Raw genomic sequence first — 26,980 nt, 5'->3', positions numbered from 1 at the left:
GCAGCAATAATTAATATAAAAACACATGTATCAATATATAATAAAATACAATAATAAAAATACAATAAAATCATACAAGTAATCGCAGATTGTGTGCACACTGGTGCAAACTGCATGGGGTGTATAAATGTCTGGTCCTTCAGCTGATTAGCTTATGAAATCACAAAAAGTTCATAAAGAATACATCCAGGTATAGGACTAGGAGGGTTGAATTGGTATATATCCGTTTTGTTCCGGTCTTTCGTACCGCTATTGTTTTAGAAGATTTGTATGGAGCGCTCCGTAAGTAATATAGTCCTTAGTCCTGCGCACTAGGTCCGGATCTTTCTTTATGGGGGTGAACTCTGCCAGACGCGTTTCAGGGACCTCTCTACCCTTCCTCAGTGGCTCAACCCCCATTCAAATATCACTTCCTTTTATAGTTCACCTGGAATTGATGAAAATCTGGACAGGAATCCGCTTTTTTCAATTGCCTGAATCTCAATGCGTTTTATGTGCGGTTTTTACTGGCTTTCTGCGTTTTTTGCATATTCTTCCCGGGAGGAGAAGACGCCGGCACAGAGTGGCGAGAGGAAATTCTAGTGGCGTTCCCGGTGTTACAGGGGTAAGCTATTATCTCACGCCCAACCACTAAACTACACGTAATAATTACATAAACCGGCAGATCAAGGTCCCGCCTCTGACTATACTTGTCGTCCGTGTTATCCCTAATACAGGGAATATCACCAAAGGTACGCAGAGACATTTTACAAAACGGATATATACCAATTCAACCCTCCTAGTCCTATACCTGGATGTATTCTTTATGAACTTTTTGTGATTTCATAAGCTAATCAGCTGAAGGACCAGACATTTATACACCCCATGCAGTTTGCACCAGTGTGCACACAATCTGCGATTACTTGTATGATTTAATTGTATTTTTATTATTGTATTTTTATTATATATTGATACATGTGTTTTTATATTAATTATTGCTGCAACAAATGAGAAATTGCCAGGCTAGAGTAACCCTAACAACAGGATTCCTTGCGTTACCACTTATTTTACTTGGAGCCCCTCAATCAAAAAGATTATAAACAAACATTGGCATATCCTACAGAGAAGTGCCCCCAGTGTCTTTCATTCCAGACCCCTCATGTCATACAAACTCCCCTCCATCATTCGTGACTGCTTAGTGAGGTCTGACTTCGGATCTGGGAAAAATGACCCACAACAAACTATCACTGGGTCGCCCAATTTGGGCACATACCCATGCTTGCCTAATGTAGCAATGTCAACAATGGCAACACTTTCACCCATCCGTCGTCAGGTAAAAAATACTATATCAGAGGTCACTTTTCATGTACCACCAGTTTCGTCATCTATCTCATCAAATGTCCTTGCGGACTGGGGGTATGTGGGTGAAACCTGTAATGACCGGCGTCACGCAAAGGGAGTAAAAAGCAAAGGCCCTGCCCAAGGGAGAGGGAAAGGTGGTGACCCCTGACTCACCTTGCGGCTGGCACCTGACTGCCCTGACGTCCCTAGACGGGTTCCTCACCCGTACGCCGATCACGTGCCTAAACCCTGGCTTTCCCTAAGATGAGCCCTAGGTAGTGAACGGGGCGGTGGGATCACTAGTCCGCACCACTGACACTAAGAGGAAAACACCAAGGAGAGGACAGACAATACAGACAAACATATAATCCCAGGTGGGCGACAACAGCCGACCAAAAAGGCCCAACAGGGATCCGGAGGGTAACGTTCTGGAACAACAACCAGGGAACGCAGCAACACAGCTCCAGTGGGTCAGTATAGAAGTCCAGGCAGGAAGCTCTATATCTGGCAACCAGAGAAGTGGGAGAGGAGAATATAAGGAGGTTGGGAGTGCTGGACAAGGAACAGCTGAGGAGAAGGAGCTACGGATCCCTGAGTGAGCCAAAAAGGGTTGCAAAGCAAACCCAGAAAGCTACCATAAAGAAACCACCCTATCTTTCTACATAGAGCGCGCAGCCAACCGCTGCGACTTCCTGACCCCGGGTATAACGGAGTCAGGCGTGGTTATTGACACCCTTGTGACAAAACCACACCAAAAAAAATAAAAAATAAAAAGGACAGAATCAGTCAACACAAATCCAATATTCGTACCAATAAGAGGGAAGCTCCATTAGTACAGCACTTTCAGGAATCTAAACATACACCATACAACTCCGCTTCCAAGTCATTGACTGGGTCCCGATCCCCCATAGAGGGGGTAATCGCAGGGAAATCTTACATTTAAGGGAAATGCAATGGATCCGCCGCCTAGGTACCTTGGGCCCTGGTACCGTGTCATATGCTCTGTCTCACATGCCTCTTAATGTTTTTCCAATAGGTCCTTCCTCCGCATCATAATCCCATGATCCCAACTAGAGAATTAACCATATACAGCCCTCAATCATTATACTTTACTGCCCACCAGTGAGGCTGGTGGGTATTATGTTCTTTCCTGCTCCCAGGGTTTGTATCTGTGCTTTATTGTATCTAGATTATCAAATTTTTTAAATCAATGATAATATATACGCTACACCGATCACACAAAACCAGATGCGCCTTACATAGATATCCCTTACTATCCACCAAGCCCTGAGGAACACCCCAATATTGGCTATGCATGTGTCTGGCAATAACCTTCCTATTAATTCCTAAGAAATAATCTGTAATTCGAAGGTTTTTCCAGCTTCCAAGATGGCCGCTACATCCCTCGGCGACACTGAGCATGCGCCGATCTTCTTCCAGCCATTGCCATTATACGACATGGCGCCACATGCCTAACACGCAATAGGGCGCATGCGCCGGACGGCACACCGCCCCTTAGATCTCAACATCCAACCCATCGCCATACCACGGCTCACCGCACGCCTGCCGAGCCGGATGTCCCGCCCTTCACGTGATCGTTGTTACTTCCCGATAAAAACCCACGGCGTGCTTTTGAACCACTACACGCCATGGAATGCTCCTATTAAATTCTGACCACTGAAGTTTATTTTTGGCACCACGCTTGGTTTGGTCGTACATTTTTTGATTCCATGGCAGCCTAACATTACTGCATATATACTGCACTACGATACTGGTCATATCTGGCTTATGTGTAATTGGATTCTACGTATTATAATACTTATCATGGGCACCACCTACACCCTTATCAATCATCTTTGACCTACATATAATATATTAACTCTAAAAGGTTACTCTAGTCTGGCAATTTCTCATTTGTATTATGATATTACTTGGCTGGCCTAGTGCTTATATCAGAGTCATTACAACCCTCTATAAGCATCTAGACCAACTTAGATTATCCTCTTTGGCCTGACTTGTTCCAATCAATTTATATAGTCTGTCACAGTCTGTTGATATATGGAATCTACACCATTCTGTGTCTGAAACTATTTCCTGTAATCATGTTATTCAGTACATACGGTCATATTCTCCAATCAGAATTAACAAAAAAAATGATGACTGCACATACATATAAGCAGTAAAGCTGAGAAATGGGCATCATTCTAAATTCAAGTGGTACCTACTATAAATGGATCAATGAAAGCTCTTAGCGTACATTTTGATCAAACTTGTGTCGGGCCCATCTACCAAGCGTCAAGGTGGCTCCCGCTGACGGGTCCCTATCACTAATATACCGCCTCTCTTGGACTTATCCAAGTCCACATTGTCAGGGCAGTGAAGGAACCAGCTACATTTGTACTTTGCTCAGAAGCAGTGATGGTCAGTTCGCAGTGTTCGCTAGCAAACACATGCGGGCTGCCATCTTTAGTAAGGTACACTCACCCGTCCGGCGATGCACAGGTAAGCCCTTACCCTATGTCGGGAGCCGGTCTGAAATCAAATGCGGTCACCGGGGAGCAGGCAGTTCCGAGAACAGCCGCCGGGGGCCTTCATCGGGCTGTTCTCGAAACTGCCTGCTCCCGGTGACCGCATTTGATTTCCGACCTGTGCATAGCCAGACGGGTGAGTGTACCTTACTAAAGATGGCGGCTCACGTGTGTTCGCTGGAGAACACTGCGAACTGACCATCACGGCTCAGAAGCCCCAGGCAGATGGGCCTGTGCTCAGTCTAAAAGAGGCGCTACCCTCAAATAAATATTACAAGAAAATTTGGACTGGCACATTCTTATTCATAGTCATAGGTGCATATCCATAAAGCAAACCTAATTAATAAAGAAATAATGACTGCACACACATATAAGCAGTAAAGCTGAGAATAGGGGATCATTCTAAATTCAAGTAGTACTATACCTACTATAAATGAATCAATGGAAGCTCTTAGCGCACATTTTGATCAAACTTGTGTCGGGCCCATCTACTAAGCGTCAAGGTGGCTCTTCAATCATGTCATTTTAATTCTCAGTTTCTTAATGATTCAATCATGTTTTTCCATTATACATACCCTTCAGCCCGTGTTACCCACATGGACATACCATATCTTTCCTCATGTTATGGACGAAATACTGTACATTATGATACATTTTTTTAATATTTGTATTTTTGATATTCCTATTTATATGTATCCATTGTTTTTGCATTTCTAGCTTGATAAAGGGCACCAAACTGGGCCCGAAACGTCGCAACAAGCAATAAAAGTAACTGAGACTGTACCACTGGTAAAATAAATGTTTCATTCAAGTCATATGCCGTATTCGGTGTGCTGTCTCCACACTATTGTCACAAGTTATTTATAGACACTTTGGGTGGAAGAAGTCGGAGAGACGTGCACCCACAAAAGCCACTGATAAGACGTGTGCTGTGGTCCTGTTGTGATTAGAAGAGATGACCTCCATAATCATCCATTGAAATGCACTTGGTTTGCCTTATAGGAAAGCCTATTGAAGTCTGCTTTGGAGAGGGTGAATTTGTTGCACAGTTTATGTCTCGCTGAATATTACGTACACATGCCCAAAAATCCCAACGGACCCCCTCTTATCAAAAACTCAAAAAAAATAAAAATAAAAGCCGAGAGTATCAGTCCAAAGTAAAAGAATATCACAATTTTAAAAATACAAAATGAATACATAAAACAAATATTGCTGAAAACACGGAGGAGAAAACTCCTCCAGACAGAGCGCACACTGATCTGGCCAAAACCGCCAGATAGCGATCATAAAATTCTCAACTGACATGATACCAGTTATAACATGTGTCCGTTTTAAAATATCAAACAATATAAAGGTATATGTGTAAAACAGACTTAACAATAAACAATGGTATGGCTTACAAAGATCAAACCATAAATATGACCACCTTCAATGCCATTAAGCAAACATGTCTATAAACATATAAGGTGCAACATATTGAATGGCATAATGGGTCTAATAAACACATACACTAAGACATGAGATACCCATCCCCCAGAAGAAAGCATCGCAGCCGAAACGCGCGTCGGGGGACGTGGCTCTCCTAAGTTGGACAGTTTTCTATTCTTATGGGTATGTAACCTTATAGTGTGAGGCTACCTTTTGTTTCAACAATCATTTTTCTTTGTGGCATATTAAGTTACTTTGTGCATGCTGCAGGGATTGATCTCTGCGATCCCTGTTTTCACTTCGTGGATGCGGGTATCTAGGTGATTAATCCCAGTATACTTCCATATATAGCTCTATTTTAAAGCACTGGCAGCAGCCCCATTTGCCTTTTTGGTGATACCTATGTGCATGCTCACACATGTATATAAGATTTGGCTCTCTACATAAGAGACAGATGATACTACGTGCATGTGTATGGGACCATTAAAGTGATCGATTGTTATGCACATGCATGTCTTCATGTGGGATTCTGTTTATAGAGCACAGGCCGCTTTTTATGTCCATGTGGAGACATGTGAGTGCATGCTAATACAATCTAGACATTTGTGACATTTCTAGACACATCGGATAGGTCTCTCTCTTTTATATGCATATGTATGCTTGGAGATCTATATTTGTACTGTCTTTTTGACATTTATGACGAATAGCTGTGATATCCTTATGTGTCAAGGTGCTTGGTATATGTCTTAATTTTTGGGTTGCTTCACTAACCTTTTCCCCTATTTTTGTGTGACTACGTTATCTCCCCTCAGGTGTAGTCCACCTTTTTTATCTGATGCATTACATCATGTATAATTAATTATTTATGTATCATTCAAAAAAGTATATTTATATTTTGCTACTATACCCGTTTTAGTCTCAGTTTATCTTTTGTTTGTGTATGAGACATGATATAGGCAGAGTCCGTCAACACCATACTAAAGACCACCTCGACGCGCATTTCACCTCTGGCTTTGAAGTCAATCGTGTCAGTTAAGAACCTTATGATCGCTATCTGGCGGTTCTGGCCACAGCAGTGTGCGCTCTGTCTGGAGTGTTTTCAGCAATATTTGTTTCATGTATTCATTTTGTATTATTATTGCACTCATGTATTAATAAAATTGCGATATATTCTTTTACTTTGGACGAATACTTTTTTTATTTTTATTTTTTTGAGCTGTTAGCCGCTGAAGCCCTTTTGGGAACATGTAAGGTAGCATATCGAGGCAGGGTGGGACAATGTGAATCCTATTTCACTGCAGGTTTGTATATTCCACTACATTTCTGTGAACCATGAGGCAGGCATATCCAGACTGGTGGCTAACGGTATTCATTAAAGGGGTTTTCTCACTTTAGCAAATGGCATTTATTATGTAGAGAATTAATACAAGGCACTTACTAATCTATCATGATTGTCCATATTGCTTCCTTTGCTGGCTTGATTCATATTTCCATCACATTATACATTGTTCATTTCCAAGGGTCATGACCACCCTGTAAATCCAGCAGCAGTGGTCGTGCTTGCACATTATAGGAAAAAACACCAACCTATCTGGTGGCCCGGACCATGGGGGTGTGTATAGTCACTCATGTGCAACAGCTCCTGTCCTAGCATTCTCATATTTTCGCTGCATTAGTGGCCATAACCCCTGAAAACAAGCAATGTAAAATTTGATGGAAAAACAAATCCAGCCAGCAAAGGAGGCAATATGGGCAATCACAACACATTAGTAGGTGTCTTGTATTAACTTTCTCTATGTGAAAAATGCCATTTGCTGAAGTGAGACAACCCCTTTAAGTGTGGTTGGTGGCGATAAAATGTATTTTGAGACACTGGTTGCAGGCCCGGGTTCCCTCATTAGAAGTTAAGGCTACTCTTAAAAATTCATGTGATACATGAGTAAAATAAAACTAGACATGAGTGAAATAAGTTTTTTTTTTTTAAATGAAGAAGCTTTATTGGTCGCACTTTATATCAGACAGAAATTAACACTTTGATGGAACCATTCAAACTAACAACTTGGTATCACAAAAAGTCTCTATGTGGTTCTTTAGGTGGGCTTTGAGGGAGGTGTTGGGTACATGGCGGTAGCGAGCAGTCACACATGTTTTCGATTTTAGGAGTGGGGAAGAGGTTTTGGCTCTAAATGTAGACTCTGTTTAAAGAGCATCTGTCAGCATGGTTGGGTTGATCACACTGAGTAAAATGTTACCAGTCTTGTCTGTAAGGTGAACTCCTGCTAAAATATATTACTTTTTATATTCACCCAAATTATCTGTTTTAAGCAACAAGGGGCTGGTCTGAGCCCTTAGGACAGCTTTAATGCAAAGCCCTTGTGCCGTGCGCACTCCCCCTTTCCCTTTGATTGACAGTGCTAGACATCTCATCTGGCCCTGTGTACTTGCTCCATGGATTGCAAACGGACCTGCTGCTGCTTCCCAAGTAGAACACTGGGCCAAAGTATCTAGCCCTGTCAATGAAAGATGAGGGCACAGAGGTGTTACATTAGTGGTGCTCCAAGGACTGAGGCCAGCCCCAAAGGTGCTCTAAATGAGTAATTTGCATAAAAGTTACATATCTCGGCAGCAATTCACCCTGCAAATAAAAAACAGGTATCAGTTTACTAAGCATGATCCACCCTAATAGGCGATATGTCTGGTTTAATTTTTAATTATGCTGACAGATGCTCATTAATAACAAGTATGGACTTACAGTGATGCAAAACTATTCTATGTCATGCATTTTTTGTATTGATTTTGCTCACTGTATCTATGGACAATGTCTATCCCTTTTTTTTTAAGTTGCTCTCTAGGCCATTGAAACCATACGGTTACAAGCACTGCAGCTTAAAAAAAAAACAGAACATTTATCACAGGGGCTCCCAGGCTGGATGATAAATCTGATGCAAGGATAGACACTATTAGTTGGCTTACTTTGAGACAGAATTTTACACCAGAATTGTTGAGCGAAAAGTTGCATATCAAGCCACGCCCTTTACCTTTTAAGACATACCCCTATTCTAGCCTAGACACAGAAAATTTTTAAACCTAGATATGCCACGTCGATCACATAAGTAAATGTGGGACAGTATGTTAAAACACCTGCTCCAAGTCCACAAGTCCATAACAGATTGTTCATGTTTTACAATACTACCAATAGTATGAAAGCTTTCAAATGATATGCAAACCTAAAATACAGTGGATTTTATGCTGTAGGGCTTGCAACCATATAGTCTCAAAGAAAGCAACTTATAAGTTTCTTTATTCTTTCTAACCATCTTGTGCGGTCAGTAGTATTTTTTTCCATGGATTATGGGGCAAATTTCCTCCAAAATATATGTATATATTTTTTAAATAAAGGTAGTGTGTTATGTTTATTTCATACTGTTTATACTGCTGACTGTTCATTGTCTGTTCACTCATCAGTTTACACATTTATTTATTTGATGCTTTTGATATTTTAATCATCTAGTTATATACTTTCTGCTCTCCAATGTGCACTAGAATCATTTGTATCTAACCCCATATCCTGAATCATAGGATCCTCTTTTTCACACATACCAGCTTATGATTACATTCATAGACTGTATTAACAATGTTTTTGAATCTCAAACAGGGCTCACAACCCTAAACACGTGCCTCACCATCACACCATGCATGCGTCAGCTCAGTCTTGCATTGATAATGTCCCATCCCTATGCCAATCTCTACACCTGCCACATGCATGCACCATCATCCTGCAACACATGCGCCTTTCATTATCTCCTAACAGTGCCCTGTCACCTATCGTACAGCAATTTACCAATTCTTCCTCCCCATTTAGAGATTCTTGAAGACCTCCTCAGAGCCTAGCACTACCCATACAGTGTGTCCTATCATGTTTGTCATGTAGTCTTGCGTTCCATCACCACGTTAACTCACAGCCCTCATAAGCAATGTGGTAACTTAGCAATCAGACACTACTTCCTGCTATGATCTCCATACATATCCATTCATCGTAAACGACAAAGTTATATGTTCCTTGCTCCGCATCTCATCTTTCTGGGGATATGCTCTGACATCTATCTGGGGAAGCTGGCATTCTTACGTAGCAGTATCCACTTGCATCTATAACCCTTCCCGCGCATGGTGTCCGTCATTCTGACCAGGAGGGACAAAAAGGAGATTTTTTGTGAAACTCACCTGTAAAATCTTTTTCTCGTTGTTTCCATTGGGGGACACAGACCATGGGTATAGCTTGAGGTATTAGTAGGAGGTACACTATGCAAATTAAGAGCTCCTCCTCCTCGGGCTATACCCCCCGGCTCCAGCAGGAGAAACTCAGGCGTTGCAAAAGCAGTATGAGAAGGAGAAAGAATCCAGTAATGGAAACCATCAAACCAAGGCCATGAGGCCAAACCACAAACATAACAGAACCCTTCCTGCAACAAGCAGAATGGGTGGGAGCTGTGTCCTCCAATGGAAACAACAAGAAAAAGATTTTACAGGTGAGTCTCACAAAAAATCTCCTTTTCTCGTACATTCTATTGGGGGACACAGACCATGGGACGTCCTAAAGCAGTCCATGGGGTGGGAAAAAACATTAACACCGCCAGGAGTAACGTCCAACTGCAAAACAGGAACCACAGCCTGCAAAACCTTGCGGCCCAAGACTGCATCAGTTGAGGCCAGCGAATGTAACTGGTAAAACTTTGAAAGGATATGTAAAGACGACCAGGTAGCCGCCTGACACAACTGAGACGCAGAAGCACGATTGCGCCTTGCCCAGGAAGCTCCCACCGCCCCAGTGGAGTGAGCAGTAATCCGTGACGGGGGAACCATGCCACGAACTTGATAAGCCACAGCGATAGACGAGCAGATCCATCTCGCCACAGTGACCTTGGAGGCCGCCAGGCCCTTACAAGGCCCCTCTGGAATCACAAAGAGGGAGTCTGAATGGCGAAAGGAGGAAGTAGCCTTCAGATACACCTTCAGGGACCGGACCACATCCAGGGAATGTAAAGCGCGCTCCTTAGGATTTGCCGGAGAAGGGCAAAAGGAGGGCAGAACAAGATCCTCATTAAGGTGGAAAGGGGATACCACCTTGGGCAAAAAGGATGGAACAGGACAGAGCACCACTTTATCCTGGTGAATGAAAAACCAGAAAAGGCTCCTGGCAGGAAAGAGTGGCCAGCTCCGATACTCGCCTAATGGAAGTTATGGCCACAAGGAAGACCACCTTCCAGGTAAGAGGAGTCAGGGAGACCTCCCTCAAAGGCTCGAAGGGAGCTGACTGGAAGCGCGGAGGACCAAATTGAGATCCCACGGAGGCAAAGGGGGGACGTTCAGAGGGGCAGAACGTGCCACCCCCTGCAGGAAGGTCTTCACAGGACCCAGGAGAGCGAGAGATCTTTGAAAAAAGACTGCTAAAGCCGAAACTTGCCCTTCAGGGAGCTCAGGGACAGCCCCGGCTCATGGCCAGACTGAAGGAAAGAAAGAATCCCCCGAATGGAAAAACGAAGGTGAGGGAACCCTGAGTTGTCACAAAAAAGCAGGAAGGCCTTCCAGGTACGGTAGTAAACCCTGGAGGAAGCCGGCTTCCTTGCCCTGATCATGGTTCTAACTACAGAATCCGAGAACCCCCTCTTTTTCAGAATGGAGGTTTCAACAGCCACGCCGTTAAACGAAGAGACCGTAAATTCCGGTGGAAGAGCGGTCCTTGAGACAGGAGATCTTCTCTGTTGGGAAGAGGCCATGGGGTGTCTGCCAGGATCTGAGCGACGTCCAAGAACCATGTGCGACGAGGCAAATCCGGGGCGATGAGAATGGTCGGAATCCCTTCCGCCTCGATCCTGTGCAGAACCTTCGGTAGCAGAGGAAGTGGAGGGAAAACATAGAGAAGGCTGAAGTCCTTCCACGGAGACATCAGCGCGTCCACCCCGTGCGCCTTCGGATCCCGAGAGCGAGCCAGGAACACCGGAACCTTGTTGTTGAGCCTGGACGCCATCAAGTCCACGTCCGGATGGCGCCACCGGTGACAGACGTCTGCGAATACGTCTGGATGCAGAGACCACTCGTCTGGATCCACTTTGTTGCGGCTTAGGAAGTCCGCTGCCCAGTTGCCGACTCCCGGGATGTACACCGCAGACAACATCGAAACATGAGACTCTGCCACTGCAGGATCCTCCTCACTTCCTGCATCACCGCCCGGCTGCGGGTCCCACCTCGGTGATTGATGTAAGCCACCTCCGTGGCAGGTGCCACGGAGTGGATGGCCACAGGGTTGGGAAGCTGCCATATGTTTCATGGACATGACTGCCATGGCGACTAAGGCCAAATCAGTGGCCGCCCTAGACGTGATTTTTTATTTTATTTTTTTGATGCCCAAGCGGGTACCACAGGCCGCGCAGGGACATGGACCAGAAAAGGGGGGTGAAGAGTGATTCTGTCCAGGGGCAGAGCAGGACACACATACCAGCGACAAAAAGACAGAAAAAACACTTCTTACAGACTAAGAAAAAGTTTCCTACCAGCTGTGCAAGGGTTAATCACATTCTACCGGCCAGCAGCAACATGGAGAATCCACAGAGAATGTGCAGTAACGCTGCAAGAGCTTCCAGCAGGAAAGAGGAGTCGGCAGAGCAGAGCACTGAGGCTCCGCCCCCAGGACACGTCATCAAGGCGCGAAATGAGCACGCGCTTTCTGAAAAAATGTCCTCCGGTGCCGATGCGGCATAGCGAGGGTTAAAGTGCGGGAACATGCTCGGGGGGACCCCTACTGAAGAGGGGGGTCCGTCGCTGGCAATTACCCTGCGCCTTGCTCAGTATGTAAGGTAGGAGCGGCCATGCCGATATCTTAGCCTGGGAATAGCAGAGCATGCAGCTAAAACGTTCCCAGAGGGGAATATATCGCTCCCAAATCCTGTAATGCCAGCAGTCCCCTGGTATAGTGCCTCCAGTGCCCCCAGGCCTTCACTCTGTAGTTCACCCAGGCGGCCCATAGATATCAGGCAGGGAGAAGGGGGGGGGGAGAGCAGAGGTGGATGCAGTCATACTTATCTGCTCCTGCAGTCTTCTCCCTCCGTTCAGGACCAGCAGGGTTCACCTCTTCAGACTTCTGACTCCAGGAGTGCAGTGCTCTGGAATGGAGGGCAGCAATAGGTCACCCAAGGGCTGGTGGGATGCCGGAGCCAACAGGTCGAGTCCGGATCCACTTGTCTTCTTGGGGGGAAATGGAGGCAGCCAGGCAGCGTCCCAAAGACGGCGGCGGGCACTCCATGGGGGACCAGGAAAGCGCCATGCTGACCTGTGTCCCCATCTAGAAAATAAAATAACAAACCGGAGTAGAGATAGTGAGCGTGTCAACCTCCTTCACCGGACACTAAGCAAAGGCTGAGTTTCTCCTGCTAGAGCCGGGGGGTATAGCCCGAGGAGGAGGAGCTCTTCATTTGCATAGTGTCTCTCCTACTAATACCTCAAGCTATACCCATGGTCTGTGTCCCCCAATGGAATGTACGAGAAACTATAATTCCTGGATTATCTGATCTGTCTTCCAACCTTCCAATTCCAGAGTCACCACCACTGCGAATGAAAGGGAAGAAGCCACGGCCAGAAGAGCTTGATCTCACTAAGTCAGCATGTTATCTGCATGGCTGTGACGCGGTTTGCACCGATTGGGCGAAGTCACAGCAAGGCAGAAAACACTGTCTAATTTGGAGAACAAAGATCTCATCCCCCCTGTAACTCTACTCCAGATTGCCATACTGGGTGCAAAATGGAGCCCGGGCCATAGTGGGACAACTAAGAAAACAAAAACAGCATTGGAATCAGGGAATAAGAGAGAAAAATTGTCCTATCTTTGTCAGTAAAACAGACAAGAATAGGACATGTTCTATCTTTTTTGCAAGGCTGCGGAACAGAAACACGGATGCAAACAGCACACAATGTGCTATCCTCATCTTTTCTTGCCCTATTGAAATTAATGGGTCCCCATCTAATCTGCAAAAATGCATGAGGTTCTGTGCATGAGGCCTAAGGCAGATAGCACTGCCTCTCCCTGTGTTCAGCACAACAGTGGACTCATCAATGTTAAACGTTACCTTTTGACACATGGCCTACTTTTACGCTGTTGACCAAAAGATGACACAATCTGTAAAACAGCAAAACAAATCTGAGATAAAATCACACACCAACCACTTATCACACAGAACATAATCAGAAAACATCCTTCATCTGGCTTTTCTTCTCTGAAGCACACAGAGCTAAGTATGGGTCATGCACATCACATTTGGTTCCATAAAGTGTTTGGAGAGTGAAACATTTTCAAATCTTCACTTCTGTACATCACAACTATGGATTTGAAATAAAGCCATCAATATGTGATTATCATTAAACTGCACCTACTATTCACAGAACCAATGATGGTATGTAATTTCACACAAAATACAACCTACCTCAAGCAACCGCAGAGACTTTAGAAATTTTGCATTCTGTTTTATGTTCTTCAGCCTTTCAATCTCATATGCCGAGAACTGTTCAAGATTCTAAAAAGACAAGAATTTCCATGGTCTTTAAAATGCATTTCTAGTTTGTTCTTTTACCCCACTTTCTAATTTTTTGTTTTATTTTTACACTTTATTGCCTCATTCTGCAAAACTATATTTCTTGTTAATGTCATTGAGAGGCCACAGCACCATGGGTATACGCCCAGCTACCATTAGGAGGCGACGCTAAATATATATAAAAATAAATAAATTGGCTCTGACCAGGTGGGCTATACCCTCTCCACAGACATTAGGCTAATCAGTTTTAGTCTAGTGTCCATAGGAGGCAGACATGCCCTGCTTTTCTTCTGCAGGTCTTGCTGCTATTTTTTTTTGCTTTTTTCTTGATTTTTTTCCTTCACTTTACAGGTATTATCCTGCAGCAGGGGGTCTTCATTGTGGATGACCACTTCAGTAGCAGCCCTTGTGGGGGCGTACCTCGCCGGTCAGCCAGTCCTCCATTACTGCATCAACAGTGGAATACCGGTAATCCTACTGTAGTACGAGTTTACCAAAGGGGTGACCCTGCAGTGTCGGAAGATGTCAGATGGCGAGTATGCTCCCTACCCTGGTTAGGGACTCCTTTCATCCATCGGGGTCCCTCTTCCCACTGGTAGTCCCCTTGGCTTCCTTGGCCTCCTATTTACTTTAGTGCCCGGCTCGTGCCTGGACTTGGCCACGCCAGTTCCCACCTTTTTCCTGGCAGCCAGGGCCTCTGTGTGGCTCATTTTCTCTCTATATGGGGGTCGCTATGACCCTCAGTCCCTCCCTCCTCAGGGCATTCCATTCCACCCCTCCTCAGGTCCCACAGTATCTGCCCACTTGGGGTGCTTCGTTTTCGGCCACGGCTTCTACTTTAGTTCCCGGCTGTGACTAGGCCACATCAGTATTCCGCTTTTCCCCTGCCATCCAAGGGTTCTATTGGACCATTTTTCTCACCCCTGCAGCATCAGTCTGCCAGGGTTGCCTCATTTTCAGCTAATGTATCTACTCAATCCCCCCGGCTTTTGCCGGTACTGGGCCGTACTCCTAGCCACCATTTTTTCTGGCTTCCAATTTTTTTCTAGGGGTGTTGCCTTCCCTCATAGACTTCTAGAGGTCTGTCCTTCACTGTCCAGTCCTGGTCCGGCAAGGAATTTGCAAGATTACCTTCTTACAGAGGGTGCCTCCCCCCGCATCTAAAGTGTTCTTGTTGGGAAGCATTATCGTGGGCATCTGTTTGGTGGTTCGTGTTGGGGCAGGTCCCCCTGCCCTCCATCCCTACCCCAAGGGTTGCTTCTGCCCCTGTGGTGGCTGGAAGTTGCTGTGCAAATGGTCTGGCTGGCCTGCGTGCGGTGACTGGATCCTGGGCTTAGTTGGGTTGCCCTAAACTCTGTTCAGGGGTCGCAGTCTCCCCATGTGGGTCCCTCTTCTCCACCGTAGCCTGCGCACATTCTCAGCTATGATTGATATTATGGCCCTTTTCCCTGCCCTCATTCTGCAGCATCGGCCCAAATGTTGTAGCCAATGCACCATTATGGTTCTAGTGTGCGCTACACAGCCATATTACTCACTTACAAGAAGGAGTACCTGTACTCATAGAGATGTGCATATATGTATATCCTTCTTCAGAAATCAAGATAGAGGGGGGTGTGGCCTAGCAGCGCATGGAGCAGGACGTGTGAGTGCCGAGCTCGGCCATCAAGCCGCAATATAAGTGGCCTTGAATCCTCAGCACAGACCCCCACATGGGCAAGAAGCTGCCCAAGAAGCCCCCACAAGGGGTCATACCTCCTCTGGACCCCCCAAGCGCCGCCATCTTCCCAGCCCGACCTGGCTGTCCCTGCAGAAGCGCCCCCTCAGCGCTCTAGGGAAGGACGGGCCGCGAGACACCAGAACATCTCCCCATCGCTGAAGGGCTCATCGGCGTGCCTGGACGTTTTCTTTTTTTTGTCCCCCTTTAGGGACTTCACCGTTTTTTGCCCACTCAAGGCCTAGGAAGCTATGATGGTGGTGTAGTCGCCGCCTGTTGGTCACAATTGTTATTCTGTTTCTGACCTACTGGGTTTGCCCCCCCCCCCCTCGGGACGTGACTGATTCGGTCCCCAGACAGTGAGGCTCAGTGAGTCCGCCTTGCTGGCTATTGGTATGACGGGGTTGGTCCCCTCTCAGACTTTTTTTTTCTAGTCTGTTTATTCTACAGATTTAGTTTACCGTTTGTTTTTTGTAAAGTCTTGTGGTGTTCGTGTCTCCCCCTTCCCCCATACCCCCTCCTCCGTGTCTATCCCTTGCTCATGCTCTTCCTACCCCACAGAGAGCAGCCTGGAGGAGGCCCCCCCCCCTTCCCTGGTACTCCGGGAGCTCCGCAACCTACGGGCAGATGTGGCCTTCCTTCGGGAGACCCACTTCGACCAGACAGGATCTTTTGGCTTCGCCAAAAACTACTACCCACACACCTTCACAGTCCATAGTTGTCGAAAGGCAGGTGTTGCTATATTGTTGTCAGCCTCCTGTCCCATTTCAGTATCCTCCTCCCCAATAGACCCCGCGGGTCGCTAGGTCATTCTGGAAAGGATTTACCAGGGTCGCCCCATCGTACTCTGTAATGTGTATGCCCCCAACACCTCCCAACTTTCGTTTGTGTGTCAGGTCCTAAACAAACTCCAAGGTCTGCCTCCAACAATAATCAAGGATACAAAATGTTCCTGGGAGCTAGTCGTGGATACACCTATAGAGGGGTGAGTGAACACAAGGCAGCTAAGGGGAGCAGTGGGCAAAACTATACTCTCCCTATGCTCACCCTGGCTAAGACCTCAGCCCAGGGACGTCCCCTGATGGTGGAGACTCCCTGTCCTCGTTCCTGGGCTGACTGCCCTGCGTATACCCTCCTCTCCAAAAATAACAGAATGTGCTCCCCAGGAAGCTGACGGGTGTAGTAATGTGTCCCTGGTAACTGAATACTCTCAGGGGCACTAGTAGATAAAGACCAGTTCAATGTACAGGTGAATTAGATAAATATCACCTCTAAACATAAGGGACCAAGCACAGGGGCATCAAAACGGTGCGTTCCCAGGCTGGTTCCACAAAAGTCCCTACGCGTTTCCCCTATTGCTAGGTTCATCAGGGGGCATTCATGGTCAGAGATACAACCATCAATCAAATGATAAATCAAAGATACTTAGAATATAGTTGAGGCAACAGGACCAGAGACGCAGATGATATTAAGCATAGGACCAAGGGACCCGTTTGATATGTCCCACCTGTAAGAAATAAAAACATTCTCAGTTCAGGTGCTGGATATAATATATATATCCCCTGCATCTCCTTTAGATCGGCACTTACTTAATATCCTGTGCAATCAGGAGGCTAAAGGGCCCACACGATACGGGCCAGTACTTCACCCAGGAAGCTGTGAGCAAAAAATCAAATGTAGTATGAAACACACTACATGCTATGATGGTATCAACTCTCAATAAATGGTCCAGACTTACATTTAAGCTGCGTCCTGGTAGCGTCCTGTTCCTCCTCTCATTCACACTCGCTCTCATTCCCCACTACGGTTGTATTATTTTATAAATTGAAGAGTAATAGTTATGTTTTAAAGGGATCAATACTGCTGGACATTATATATATTTGTAGTAGCCTGGGGCATAGAGTAAAAACCGTGGTGTCTCTTTACATGGGGGGAATTTATATACATCATGGAGTAACCAGGACCATGGCATATAATATTATATTCATTATGCCAATCGGGTCATGTCTATCCCTCTGGTTATAAGCCAGGAGTGATTAACCGACCCCATATACACCTTCCCTTTCTCTGTTGTTGTAGTGCAGTAAAATATAAATTTAGATAGGGTTGGAATTAGTGCAATTACCTTAAGCACCATCTCCCCCTATCCCAGGCTGAAGTCTGGAGCGCTGCAGTGTCACTAAACCGGAAGTGACGTCTGCGTTCAAGAAAACCGGAAGCAATGCATGCGTTCCAGGGAACCAGAAGTGGTGGCTCGGCGTGCGTTCCACTCACCGGATATCCTTTTCCCGGGAGTGAGGACACGCACTGGAGCGCATATTTAAACATCGGCAGTACAGAGAAGCCCCACCGCCTTACACAACTTGGCAGGAGGCAGTCTAGACATCGATGGGGCACATCACCAGTAAGTTTTTATCACCTCTGGGGCGCTAAGACATCTGCAATCCACTAAGTAAATACACACTTCTGTGATTTATTTATAGGTGACATCCCTCTCTAACAACAGGAGAGCCTGTGTGATACATCCAGCCCCAAGCATGGTCTGCCTCATTGTCTCATCCAGGACATAGTACATTCTTTATCTATTTATCCTGTTTTGATTTAAGATGTTATTTACATGAATTATCTATTTCTAACCGACCCCCGATGAACCCTGGTGGGGAAACGCCTCGGGAATAAAAATATTGCTGACATCACTGTTTCTGTTACATTCACAACATATAGGGTTGGACAGGGCCAGACAGGGCAGGTACGGGAACAGGGAAATCCCACCATCAGGGATCATCCCTGGGCAAAGGCTAACCTAGGGCTGGTACAGGGAGAGAATTATCCCCAGCACCTATCGAAGTGCCCTAGCCTTCCCCTACGTTATACCTATCGCCAACGTCATAAGTGCCCTTGTGGAATTTGTACTATCTATACAGCATCAAATTCACCATTTCACGGTGGTGATTTACTCTATTTTTAATTAGAAATAATAGAAGCTATATTTTAAAGGGTCCAATACTCTAGGTTAATACTCTGCCGACATCTATATTACTGTTATATATCTAACTTTTTCTGAGATTTATTTTCTTATCCCTAGTCCTAAGTTTTACGTGCTACATCTCTGGATAGAACATATTCATTTCTTCCTCCATCTTACCTTCTCTTCTGACCGCTTGCACAAACCCGTTTGGCAACGTAAACCACTTCCTTCCCAAACACACACAGATACCTCATGCCCTCTCTTATTCTCATCTATTAACACTTTCTCTGCTTATCCTTACTGCTGGTGATATCTCTCCAAATCCAGGCCCCCCTTAGCAAATCCCCACTATCACCTTCACTATCACAAATCTTCTTCTACAAATTTCTGCAACCCCTTAAACCTAAAAAACATTCCTCTGACCCCTGCTCCTTTGGTTACTGTTGCAGGAGCATTATGGAATGCACACTCGGTCTGTAACAAACTGTCCTACATTCATGATCTTTTCATCTCTCAAAAACTTTCCTTTCTGGGTCTCACAGAAACATGGCTGACACCCTCTGACACCTCCTCCCCTGCTGCACTCTCATATATTGGATTTCATTTCACTCACACACCCCGTCCCTGCTGCAAACATGGTGGAAGAATTGGTCTTCTCCTATCAGACACCTGCTCCTACAGCCCAACTCCACTGCCACTCTCCATTACGCTCACCTCATTTGAAGTACACTCTGTTAGCATCTACTCTCTCTCCAACCTTCAAGTAGCTGTAATTTACCCCCCCCCCCCCCCCCGGACCAGCCACCATTGTTCTTGCCCACTTTAACACCTGGCTACTACACTTTTTTTCTGCCGACATCCCACTATCATCATGGGTAACTTCAACATCCCTATTGACACCTGCCGCTCGGCTGCCTCTAAACTCCTTTCACTCTCTTTCTCCTTCGGCCTCTCACAGTGGTCTTCCGCTCCCACCCACAGAGATGGTCACACTCTGGATCTTATCTTTACCCGCCTCTGCTCCCTATCTAACCTTTCTAATTCGCCTCTCCCCCTCCCCCTATCTGACCAGAACCTACTCACCTTCTCTTCATTGGTCTCTTCTGCTGCTCCCCTGGTCCACACACTAGCACACCCCCACAGGAACCTTAAAAATCTCGACTTTCGCTTGTTTTCTAACTCTCTTCTCCCACTCTCTACTATATGTTCCCTCCAAGACCCAGATGCTGCCACCACCCTATATAACACCACAATAAGTACAGCTCTGGACACTGTTGCCACCCTCGCACACGACAAAACGCGAAAAATCAACAGACAACCCTGGCACATCAACCTGACCAAATCAGGCCTACTTCTCATCTCTCATATCTTCCCTGGCCCACAGCCCTGAACAATTTTTTAACACTTTTAACTCCCTTCTTCGTCCCCCAGCCTCTCATCTCAGCTGAGGACTTTGCCACATGCTTCAAACAAAAGATAGTCAACATCAGAGAAAGCTTCACTACACAGTCCCCACAGACCCTCTACACAACTGCTTGGTCCTCTTCTCCCGAAACCCACTTCTCCACCGTTACAGAAGAAAAACTCTCCACTCTACTCTCCAGATCACATGTCACCACCTGTGAACTTGACCCAATCCCATCCCACCTTATCCCTAACCTCACCACAGTGTTTCTCCCAGCCCTAACTTATCTCTTCAACCTATCACTAACCTCTGGTGTCTTCCCCTCTGCTTTTAAACATGCTACCATTAAACCTATCCTCAAAAAGCCTTCACTTGACCCATCTTCTTTATCTAGTTATCGCCCCATATCACTTCTTCCGTAGGCCTCAAAGCTACTTGAACAACATGTCCATTCGGAACTATCCACTCACCTCTCCTCCATCTTTGACCGGCTACAATCTGGCTTCCGACCCCACCACTCGACTGAGACTGCCCTTACCAAAGTCACCAATGACCTACTAACAGCCAAAACCAAAAAACACAACTCTGTCCTCTGCCATTGACACTGTTGACTACTCCCTTCTGTTGCAAACTCTCTCATCTCTTGGCATCACTGACCTGGCCCTCTCCTGGATCACATCATACCTCACAGACCGGATGTTTAGCGTCTCCCACTCTCACACCACCTCCCCGTCTCATTCCCTCTCTGTTGGTGTCCCACAAGGCTCTGTCCTAGGACCCCCGCTCTTCTCTATTTACACTTTTGGCCTGGGACATCTCATAGGTCCAGACATCACCATCTTATTATCCAGAATCCCACAATGTCTATCTGCTATATCAGGCATGCTCAACCTGTGGCCCTCCAGCTGTTGCAAAACTACAACTCCCAGCATGCCCAAACAGCCTACAGCTATCAGCCTACAGCAGGGCATTGTAGTTTTACAACAGCTGGAGGGCCACAGGTTGAACATGTCTGTGCTATATCATCCTTCTCCTTTCGCTTCTAAAACTTCAAGAAAATTTAGACTAGAGCCTTCAGAATCACAGGTGCATATCCATGAAGCAAACAATTATAAAAAAGAAAATGGCTGCACACCATTATACATACAAGCAATAGAGCTAAGAAATGGGGATCATGCTAAATAAAAGTGGTACAAAACCTACTATAAATGAGTCAATGGAAGCTCTTAGCACACATATTTGATCAAACGTGTGTCGGGCCCATCTACCAGGCATCAAGTTGGCTCCAGCAGATGGGTCCCTAACACTAGTATACCACCTCTCTTTGGACTTACCTAAGCCTACAATATTCAGGGCAGTGTAGGAACCAGCTACATAAGTACTCTGCTCAGAAGCCCCAGGTAGATAGGCGTGTTTAGTCTAAAAGAGGTTACCTTGCCTGCCTCATGTTGTACTCCACCGTGCTGTGGTAATCTTTCTGCTGGTCGCTTGTTACACTGTGAAGTAGCAGGCCTCGGCTGATTGATGAAATCTCGAGTTTTTTAGAACTTTCAACTGAGCTGGATGAAGTTTGCTCTGCTGTGGTTTTTATGTTTTTTGTGTCAGGCACCTTTCCCGGGTAACAGGCAAGCAGAGCATGAAGACTTCCGGCAGGGGGAAGCTACAGGAGGGACTACAATAAATTTCTGCGGCAGATGAATTAGTCCTAGGGGGGCTACTATAAATTTCTGCCTGTAATTGGGACTAGGGAATTCCCAGAGTCGGTGGCAGATGTATTAGTCCTAGGGGGCTACAATACATTTCTGCCTATAATTGGGACAGGGAATTCCCAGAGGCGGTGGCAGATGTATTAATCCGAGCTGGCGGAAAAGACGTCGGAGCCAGGGAAAACTTATATATAAGGGGAGCTTATAATACGAAAGAGACGAATTACGCCTGAACAGACATATAGCGCAAATTCCAGTTTTTCTTTACGTTTTATGTTGCACTGAATTTTCTGCGAAATATATATTTTTCTTCCTCCGCACGTGATCTGTTGCAAACGGCAATCCCCAGCAAAAATGCATACAATGGAGGTGTCACCACCAGATCTTTGAGAAGTTCTGATAGACGTTCTTCAGTACCTCCTGCATGATCTTCTTTTGTTTTGCTTTCGTTTTGACATCTCTCCTCCCTCTAGCAGCTGTCACCTATTAGCAGTGATTTCCTCCCTTTATATCTCATCTCCATACTGCCTCACCTTGCGGTTTATATTAAATCCTGGATTGTGTTCTCTGCTATTAGTTGCTACAGCTGGGTTTTCAGATAAGTCTATTTCTGTATTTGTTGTTTTCCGGTTGGCTTGGTTCTAGGTGACCCTGACTCCCTCCGTATTAAGTGCAGGGAGCTGGTGGTCGTGTCCCCTCACTATTATAGGGTTTGCAGGTGTCATTCAGTCTAGGTACGTGGACATGCAACCTTCTATCACTGAGATCTTTGCATGGGCTGAGAAGACAGTGAGAGCTTCAGGGCTTTAATAGGGGTCACCCTTTTGTTCCTTAGTTTTGGATCAAGCCAGTCGGATCCTCATTTGTAACTTCTTGTTTTCTGTTACACCATCCGTGACATTATAAACCACCAAAACCGTCTTAAGCATGGATCCAGTTTTAGCCTTGACGGACCGCGTGTGGGGTCTTTCACTGGAGGTCGCAGAGCTCCGTAAAACTATATCTCAGTTTCAGGTGACCGGTTCTGCTTGTGTTCATGGAGTTTGTTCTGAGCCTAAGATCTCGCTTCCGGATATCTTCTCTGGGGGTAGTGAGAATTTTGTTCGTTTTAGAGAGGCTTGCAAACTCCATTTTCGCCTACTTCCCCATTCCTCTGGTGATAAGGAGCAGAGGGTGGGGATCATCATCTCACTGCTCAGGGATAACACTCAGTCTTGGGCCTTTTCGCTGCCGGTGGGGGCACGGCCCCTCCAATCAGTGGATAAATAAATTGTAGCCCTGGGTCAGATATATGATGATCCGGATCGCATTTCTCTGGCTGAATCTAATCTGCGTCTTTTATGCCAGGGTAAACAGTCCATAGAGATATACTGTTCAGAATTTCGGAGATGGGCAGCTGATATTGGTTGGAATGATGCTGCACTCCGAAGTCAATTTTGCCATGGTCTTTCAGAGGGATTGAAAGATGCATTTGCCTTTCATGAGAGACCTACCTCCTTGGAGTCCGCCATGTCTCGGGCCGTTCGTAATGACAGGCATCTTAGAGAGAAAGGAGAGATCACTCCTTCCAGTCATACTCAGTCCAAGGACAGTGCTGCGGTCTCATTCAGTGCACAGGGGTCTCGGTCTCTTTCAATCCCCCATGAGCGGGAGCCGATTCAGCTGGGTTTGCTTGCCTCTGACAATAGAAGATTCAGCTATCAGAGGAGGGTTTGTTTCTGTTGTGGAGGTATAAATCATTTGGCAACACGTCCATCTGTTATTATTGGCAAGGTTGATGCGGAAATTGAAGGTTTTCCGTTTGCTTGTAGTTCACGTATTGTCCTACCTGCCAGAGAGCAAGAACATTTTTTGTGAGATTTTTGTAGATAGTGGAGCAGCTGTCAATCTCATTGATAATCAATTTGCTATAACACATGGTTTCCAGGTATGCACTTTGGGAAAGGATATACCTGTTTTTGCTATTGATTCCGCTCCACTTTCTCAGAAATCGTTAAAGGGCATAGTTCACAATATCTGTTTGATTGTGAGTGATACTCATGTTGAGGATGTGTCATGTTTCGTCCTAAGCGGGTTGCCTACTCCTCTAGTATTGGGGCTACCCTGGCTCACTAAACATAACCCCACCATTGATTGGCAAGCGAGGCAAAAAAAAGGTTGGAGTGACTTTTGCAGAGAGAATTGCCTCCCGACATCTGTTTCTGAGGTTTCTACTAAGATTGTACCATCTTTTCTCTCTGAATTTTCAGATGTGTTTTCTGAGAGTGGGGTTCAGGAGCTGCCCCCTCACAGGGAGTACGATTACCCTATTAATCTCCTCCCAGGCGCCAAGCTGCCTAAATCTCGTTTATACAATCTCTCCCAACCTGAAAGGGTTGCTATGCGTGCTTATATCTCTGAGAGCCTGAGAAAGGGACACATATGGCCCTCGAAGTCACCTGTTGCCGCAGTTTTTTTCTTTGTTAAGAAAAAAGATGGTTCTTTAAGACCATGTCTGGATTTCAGGGAGCTGAACAGTATCACAATTCGTTACCCTTATCCGCTTCCTCTGATCCCGGACCTGTTTAACTAGATTGTTGTAGCTAAAGTTTTTTCCAACTTGGATTTAAGAAGGGCATACAACCTGGTCAGGGTCAGAGAAGGAGACGAATGGAAGACGGCCTTCAATACCCCTGAGGGCCATTTTGAGAATTTAGTTATGCCTTTTGGTTTGATGAATGCTTCAGCCGTCTTTCAGCATTTTTTATCATTTAATGGGGAAATTTGTACTAGTGTATCTAGATGACATTTAGATTTTTTCTCCTGATTTCAAAACTCATAAGGACCACCTACGTCAGGTCTTGCTCATTCTGCGGGAGAATAAATTGTAGGCTAAACTGGAAAAATGTGCGTTTGCGGTTCCAGAAATTCAATTTCTGGGGTTTCTTCTCTCCGCCCCTGGTTTTCGCATGGACCCCGAGAAGGTCCGCGCTGTGCTTGAGTGGGAGCTTCCTGAGAATCAGAAGGCGCTGATGCGTTTTGCCAATTATTACAGGAAGTCTATTTTGAATTATTCCTCTGTTGTTAAACCACTCACTGATATGACTAGAAAGGGGGTAGATTTTTCCTCCTGGTAAGGCCTTTTCTAGTATCAAGGAGAGTTTTGCTTCCGCTCCCATCTTGGTACAACCTGATATCTCTCTGCCCTTCATAGTTGAGGTGGATGCTTCTGAGGTGGGTGTGGGTGCGGTCTTGTCTCAGGGTCCCTCTCCTGCCAAATGGCGACCGTGTGCCTTTTTCTCGAAGAAACTCTCCTCCGCGGAGAGAAATTACGATGTGGGAGATAGGGAGTTGTTGGCCATCAAGTTAGCTTTTGAGGAATGGCGTTGGCTAGAGGGAGCCAGACACCCTATTACCGTGTTTACCGACCATAAGAATCTGGCCTACTTGGAGTCAGCCAAGCGTCTGAACCAGAGACAGGCCAGATGGTCTTTGTTCTTTTCAAGGTTTAATTTTGTTGTCACGTTCCGCCCTGGGGTTAAGAATGTGAAGGCGGATGCCCTGTCACGTTGTTTTCCAGGAGGGGGAAACTTTGAAGACCCGGGTCCCGTTTTGGCTGAAGGGGTGGTTGTGTCTGCTCTTTATCCTGAATTGGAGGCAGAGGATCAGGCAGCCCAGGCAGAGGCTCCTGATCTTTGTCCTCCTGGGAGGTTGTCTGTGCCTCTCACTTTACGACACAGGGTTTTTAAGGAGCACCACAATACTGTCCTTGCTGGGCACCCGGGGGGTAGAGCCACAGTGGATCTCATTGCTCGGAGATTCTGGTGGCCGGCTCTTCGTAAGTCGGTTGAGGGTTTTGTGGCAGCCTGCGAGACCTGCGCTCGTGCCAAAGTCCCTCATTCACGGCCATCGGGTCCTCTCCTTCCGTTACCCATTCCTTCCGATCCTTGGATACATCCGTCCATGGATTTCATTACGGACCTGCCTCGTTCCTCGGGGAAGACTGTCATTTTCTGGTGGTGGTGGACAGTTTTAGCAAAATGGCGCATTTTGTTCTCTTTCCTGGCTTGCCCAATGCTAAAATGCTGGCACAGGCATTTATTGATCACATTGTCAAACTGCATGGTATCCCTTCAGACATAGTCTCCGACAGGGGCACGCAGTCTGTTTCAAGATTCTGGAAAGCCTTCTGTTCTCGCTTGGGGGTTCGGTTGTCATTCTCCTCTGCTTTCCACCCGCAGTCGAATGGCCAGACAGAGCGCGTCAATCAGAATCTGGAGACATATCTGCGATGTTTTGTGGCGGAGAATCAGGAGGATTGGTGTTCTTTTCTCTCCCTTGCTGAGTTTGCTTTAAATAATCATTGTCAGGAGTCCTCTGATAAGTCACAATTTTTTGGTGCATATGAGACATTCTCTGGAGAGGGGGCTTCTGGTTTACCTGATGAGGAGAGATTCTCCTCGTCTTTGTCATCTATTTGGCAAAAAATTCAGGATAATCTAAAGAGCATGAGTGAGAGATATAAGCGTGTGGCGGATAAGAGACGTGTGCCTGGTCCGGACCTGAATGTTGGTGATCTGGTATGGTTGTCTACTAACAATATCAAATTGAAGGTTCCCTCCTGGAAGTTGGGTCCTAAGTTTATTAGGCCTTACAAAATCTTGTCCGTCATCAATCCCGTTGCCTACCGTCTTGATCTTCCTCAGACTTGGAAGATCCATAATGTTTTTCACAAGTCCCTATTAAAACCTTATGTCCAACCCACTGTAACCTCCTCTTTGCCTCCTCCTCCGATTGTGGTTGATGGTGATCCAGAATTTCAGGTCTCTAGGATTGTGGACTCTCGTATTGTCCGCGGTTCTCTTTAGTACCTCGTTCATTGGGAGGGTTATGGTCTTGAGGAGAGGAGTTGGGTACCAGTGGCGGACATTAAGGGAACTCGTCTTCTCAGGGCATTCCATAGGTCCCATCCTGAGACCAGAGTCTACTCGTAGAGGGAGGGGTACTGTCACCACCAGATCTTTGAGAAGTTCTGATAGACGTTCTTGTGTACCTTCTGCATGCTCTTCTTTTGTTTTGCTTTCGTTTTGACATCTCTCCTCCCTCTCCCAGCTGTCATCTATTAGCAGTGATTGCCTCCCTATATATCTCCTCCCCATACTGCCTCACCTTGCGGTTTATATTACATCCTGGATTGTGTTCTCTGCTAGAAGTTGCTACAGCTGGGTTTTCAGATAAGTCTATTTCTGTATTTGTTGTTTTCCTGTTGGCTTGGGTCTAGGTGACCCTGACTCCCTCTGTATTAAGTGCAGGAAGCTGGTGGTCGTGTCCCCTCACTATTATAGGGTTTGCA

The 26,980-nt window shown here is 46.0% G+C and overlaps 1 protein-coding gene and 1 long non-coding RNA gene across 3 annotated transcripts in view; both read right to left on the bottom strand.

The window, feature by feature from the left end:
• Positions 1-26,980, bottom strand: part of WDR76 (WD repeat domain 76) — a 93,538-nt gene that overhangs the window by 41,435 nt on the left and 25,123 nt on the right. For both annotated transcript variants that reach the window (XM_044279335.1, XM_044279337.1), the window contains exons 10-11: positions 13,748-13,837; positions 13,394-13,443 (exon numbers count right to left, since the gene is read on the bottom strand). In XM_044279335.1, coding sequence (XP_044135270.1) covers positions 13,394-13,443; positions 13,748-13,837 — 140 coding nt within the window. The remainder of the gene's footprint in view (positions 1-13,393; positions 13,444-13,747; positions 13,838-26,980) is intronic.
• On the bottom strand, positions 15,874-17,686 carry LOC122927466. The gene is made up of 2 exons (XR_006387786.1): positions 17,159-17,686; positions 15,874-17,076 (listed from the first exon to the last, which is right to left on the bottom strand). It is a non-coding gene; the product is annotated as an uncharacterized LOC122927466 (long non-coding RNA).

This window comes from Bufo gargarizans, chromosome 2 (genome assembly GCF_014858855.1).
Source record: "Bufo gargarizans isolate SCDJY-AF-19 chromosome 2, ASM1485885v1, whole genome shotgun sequence".
NCBI lineage: Eukaryota > Metazoa > Chordata > Amphibia > Anura > Bufonidae > Bufo > Bufo gargarizans.
This window is presented reverse-complemented; position numbering and strand designations above follow the sequence as displayed.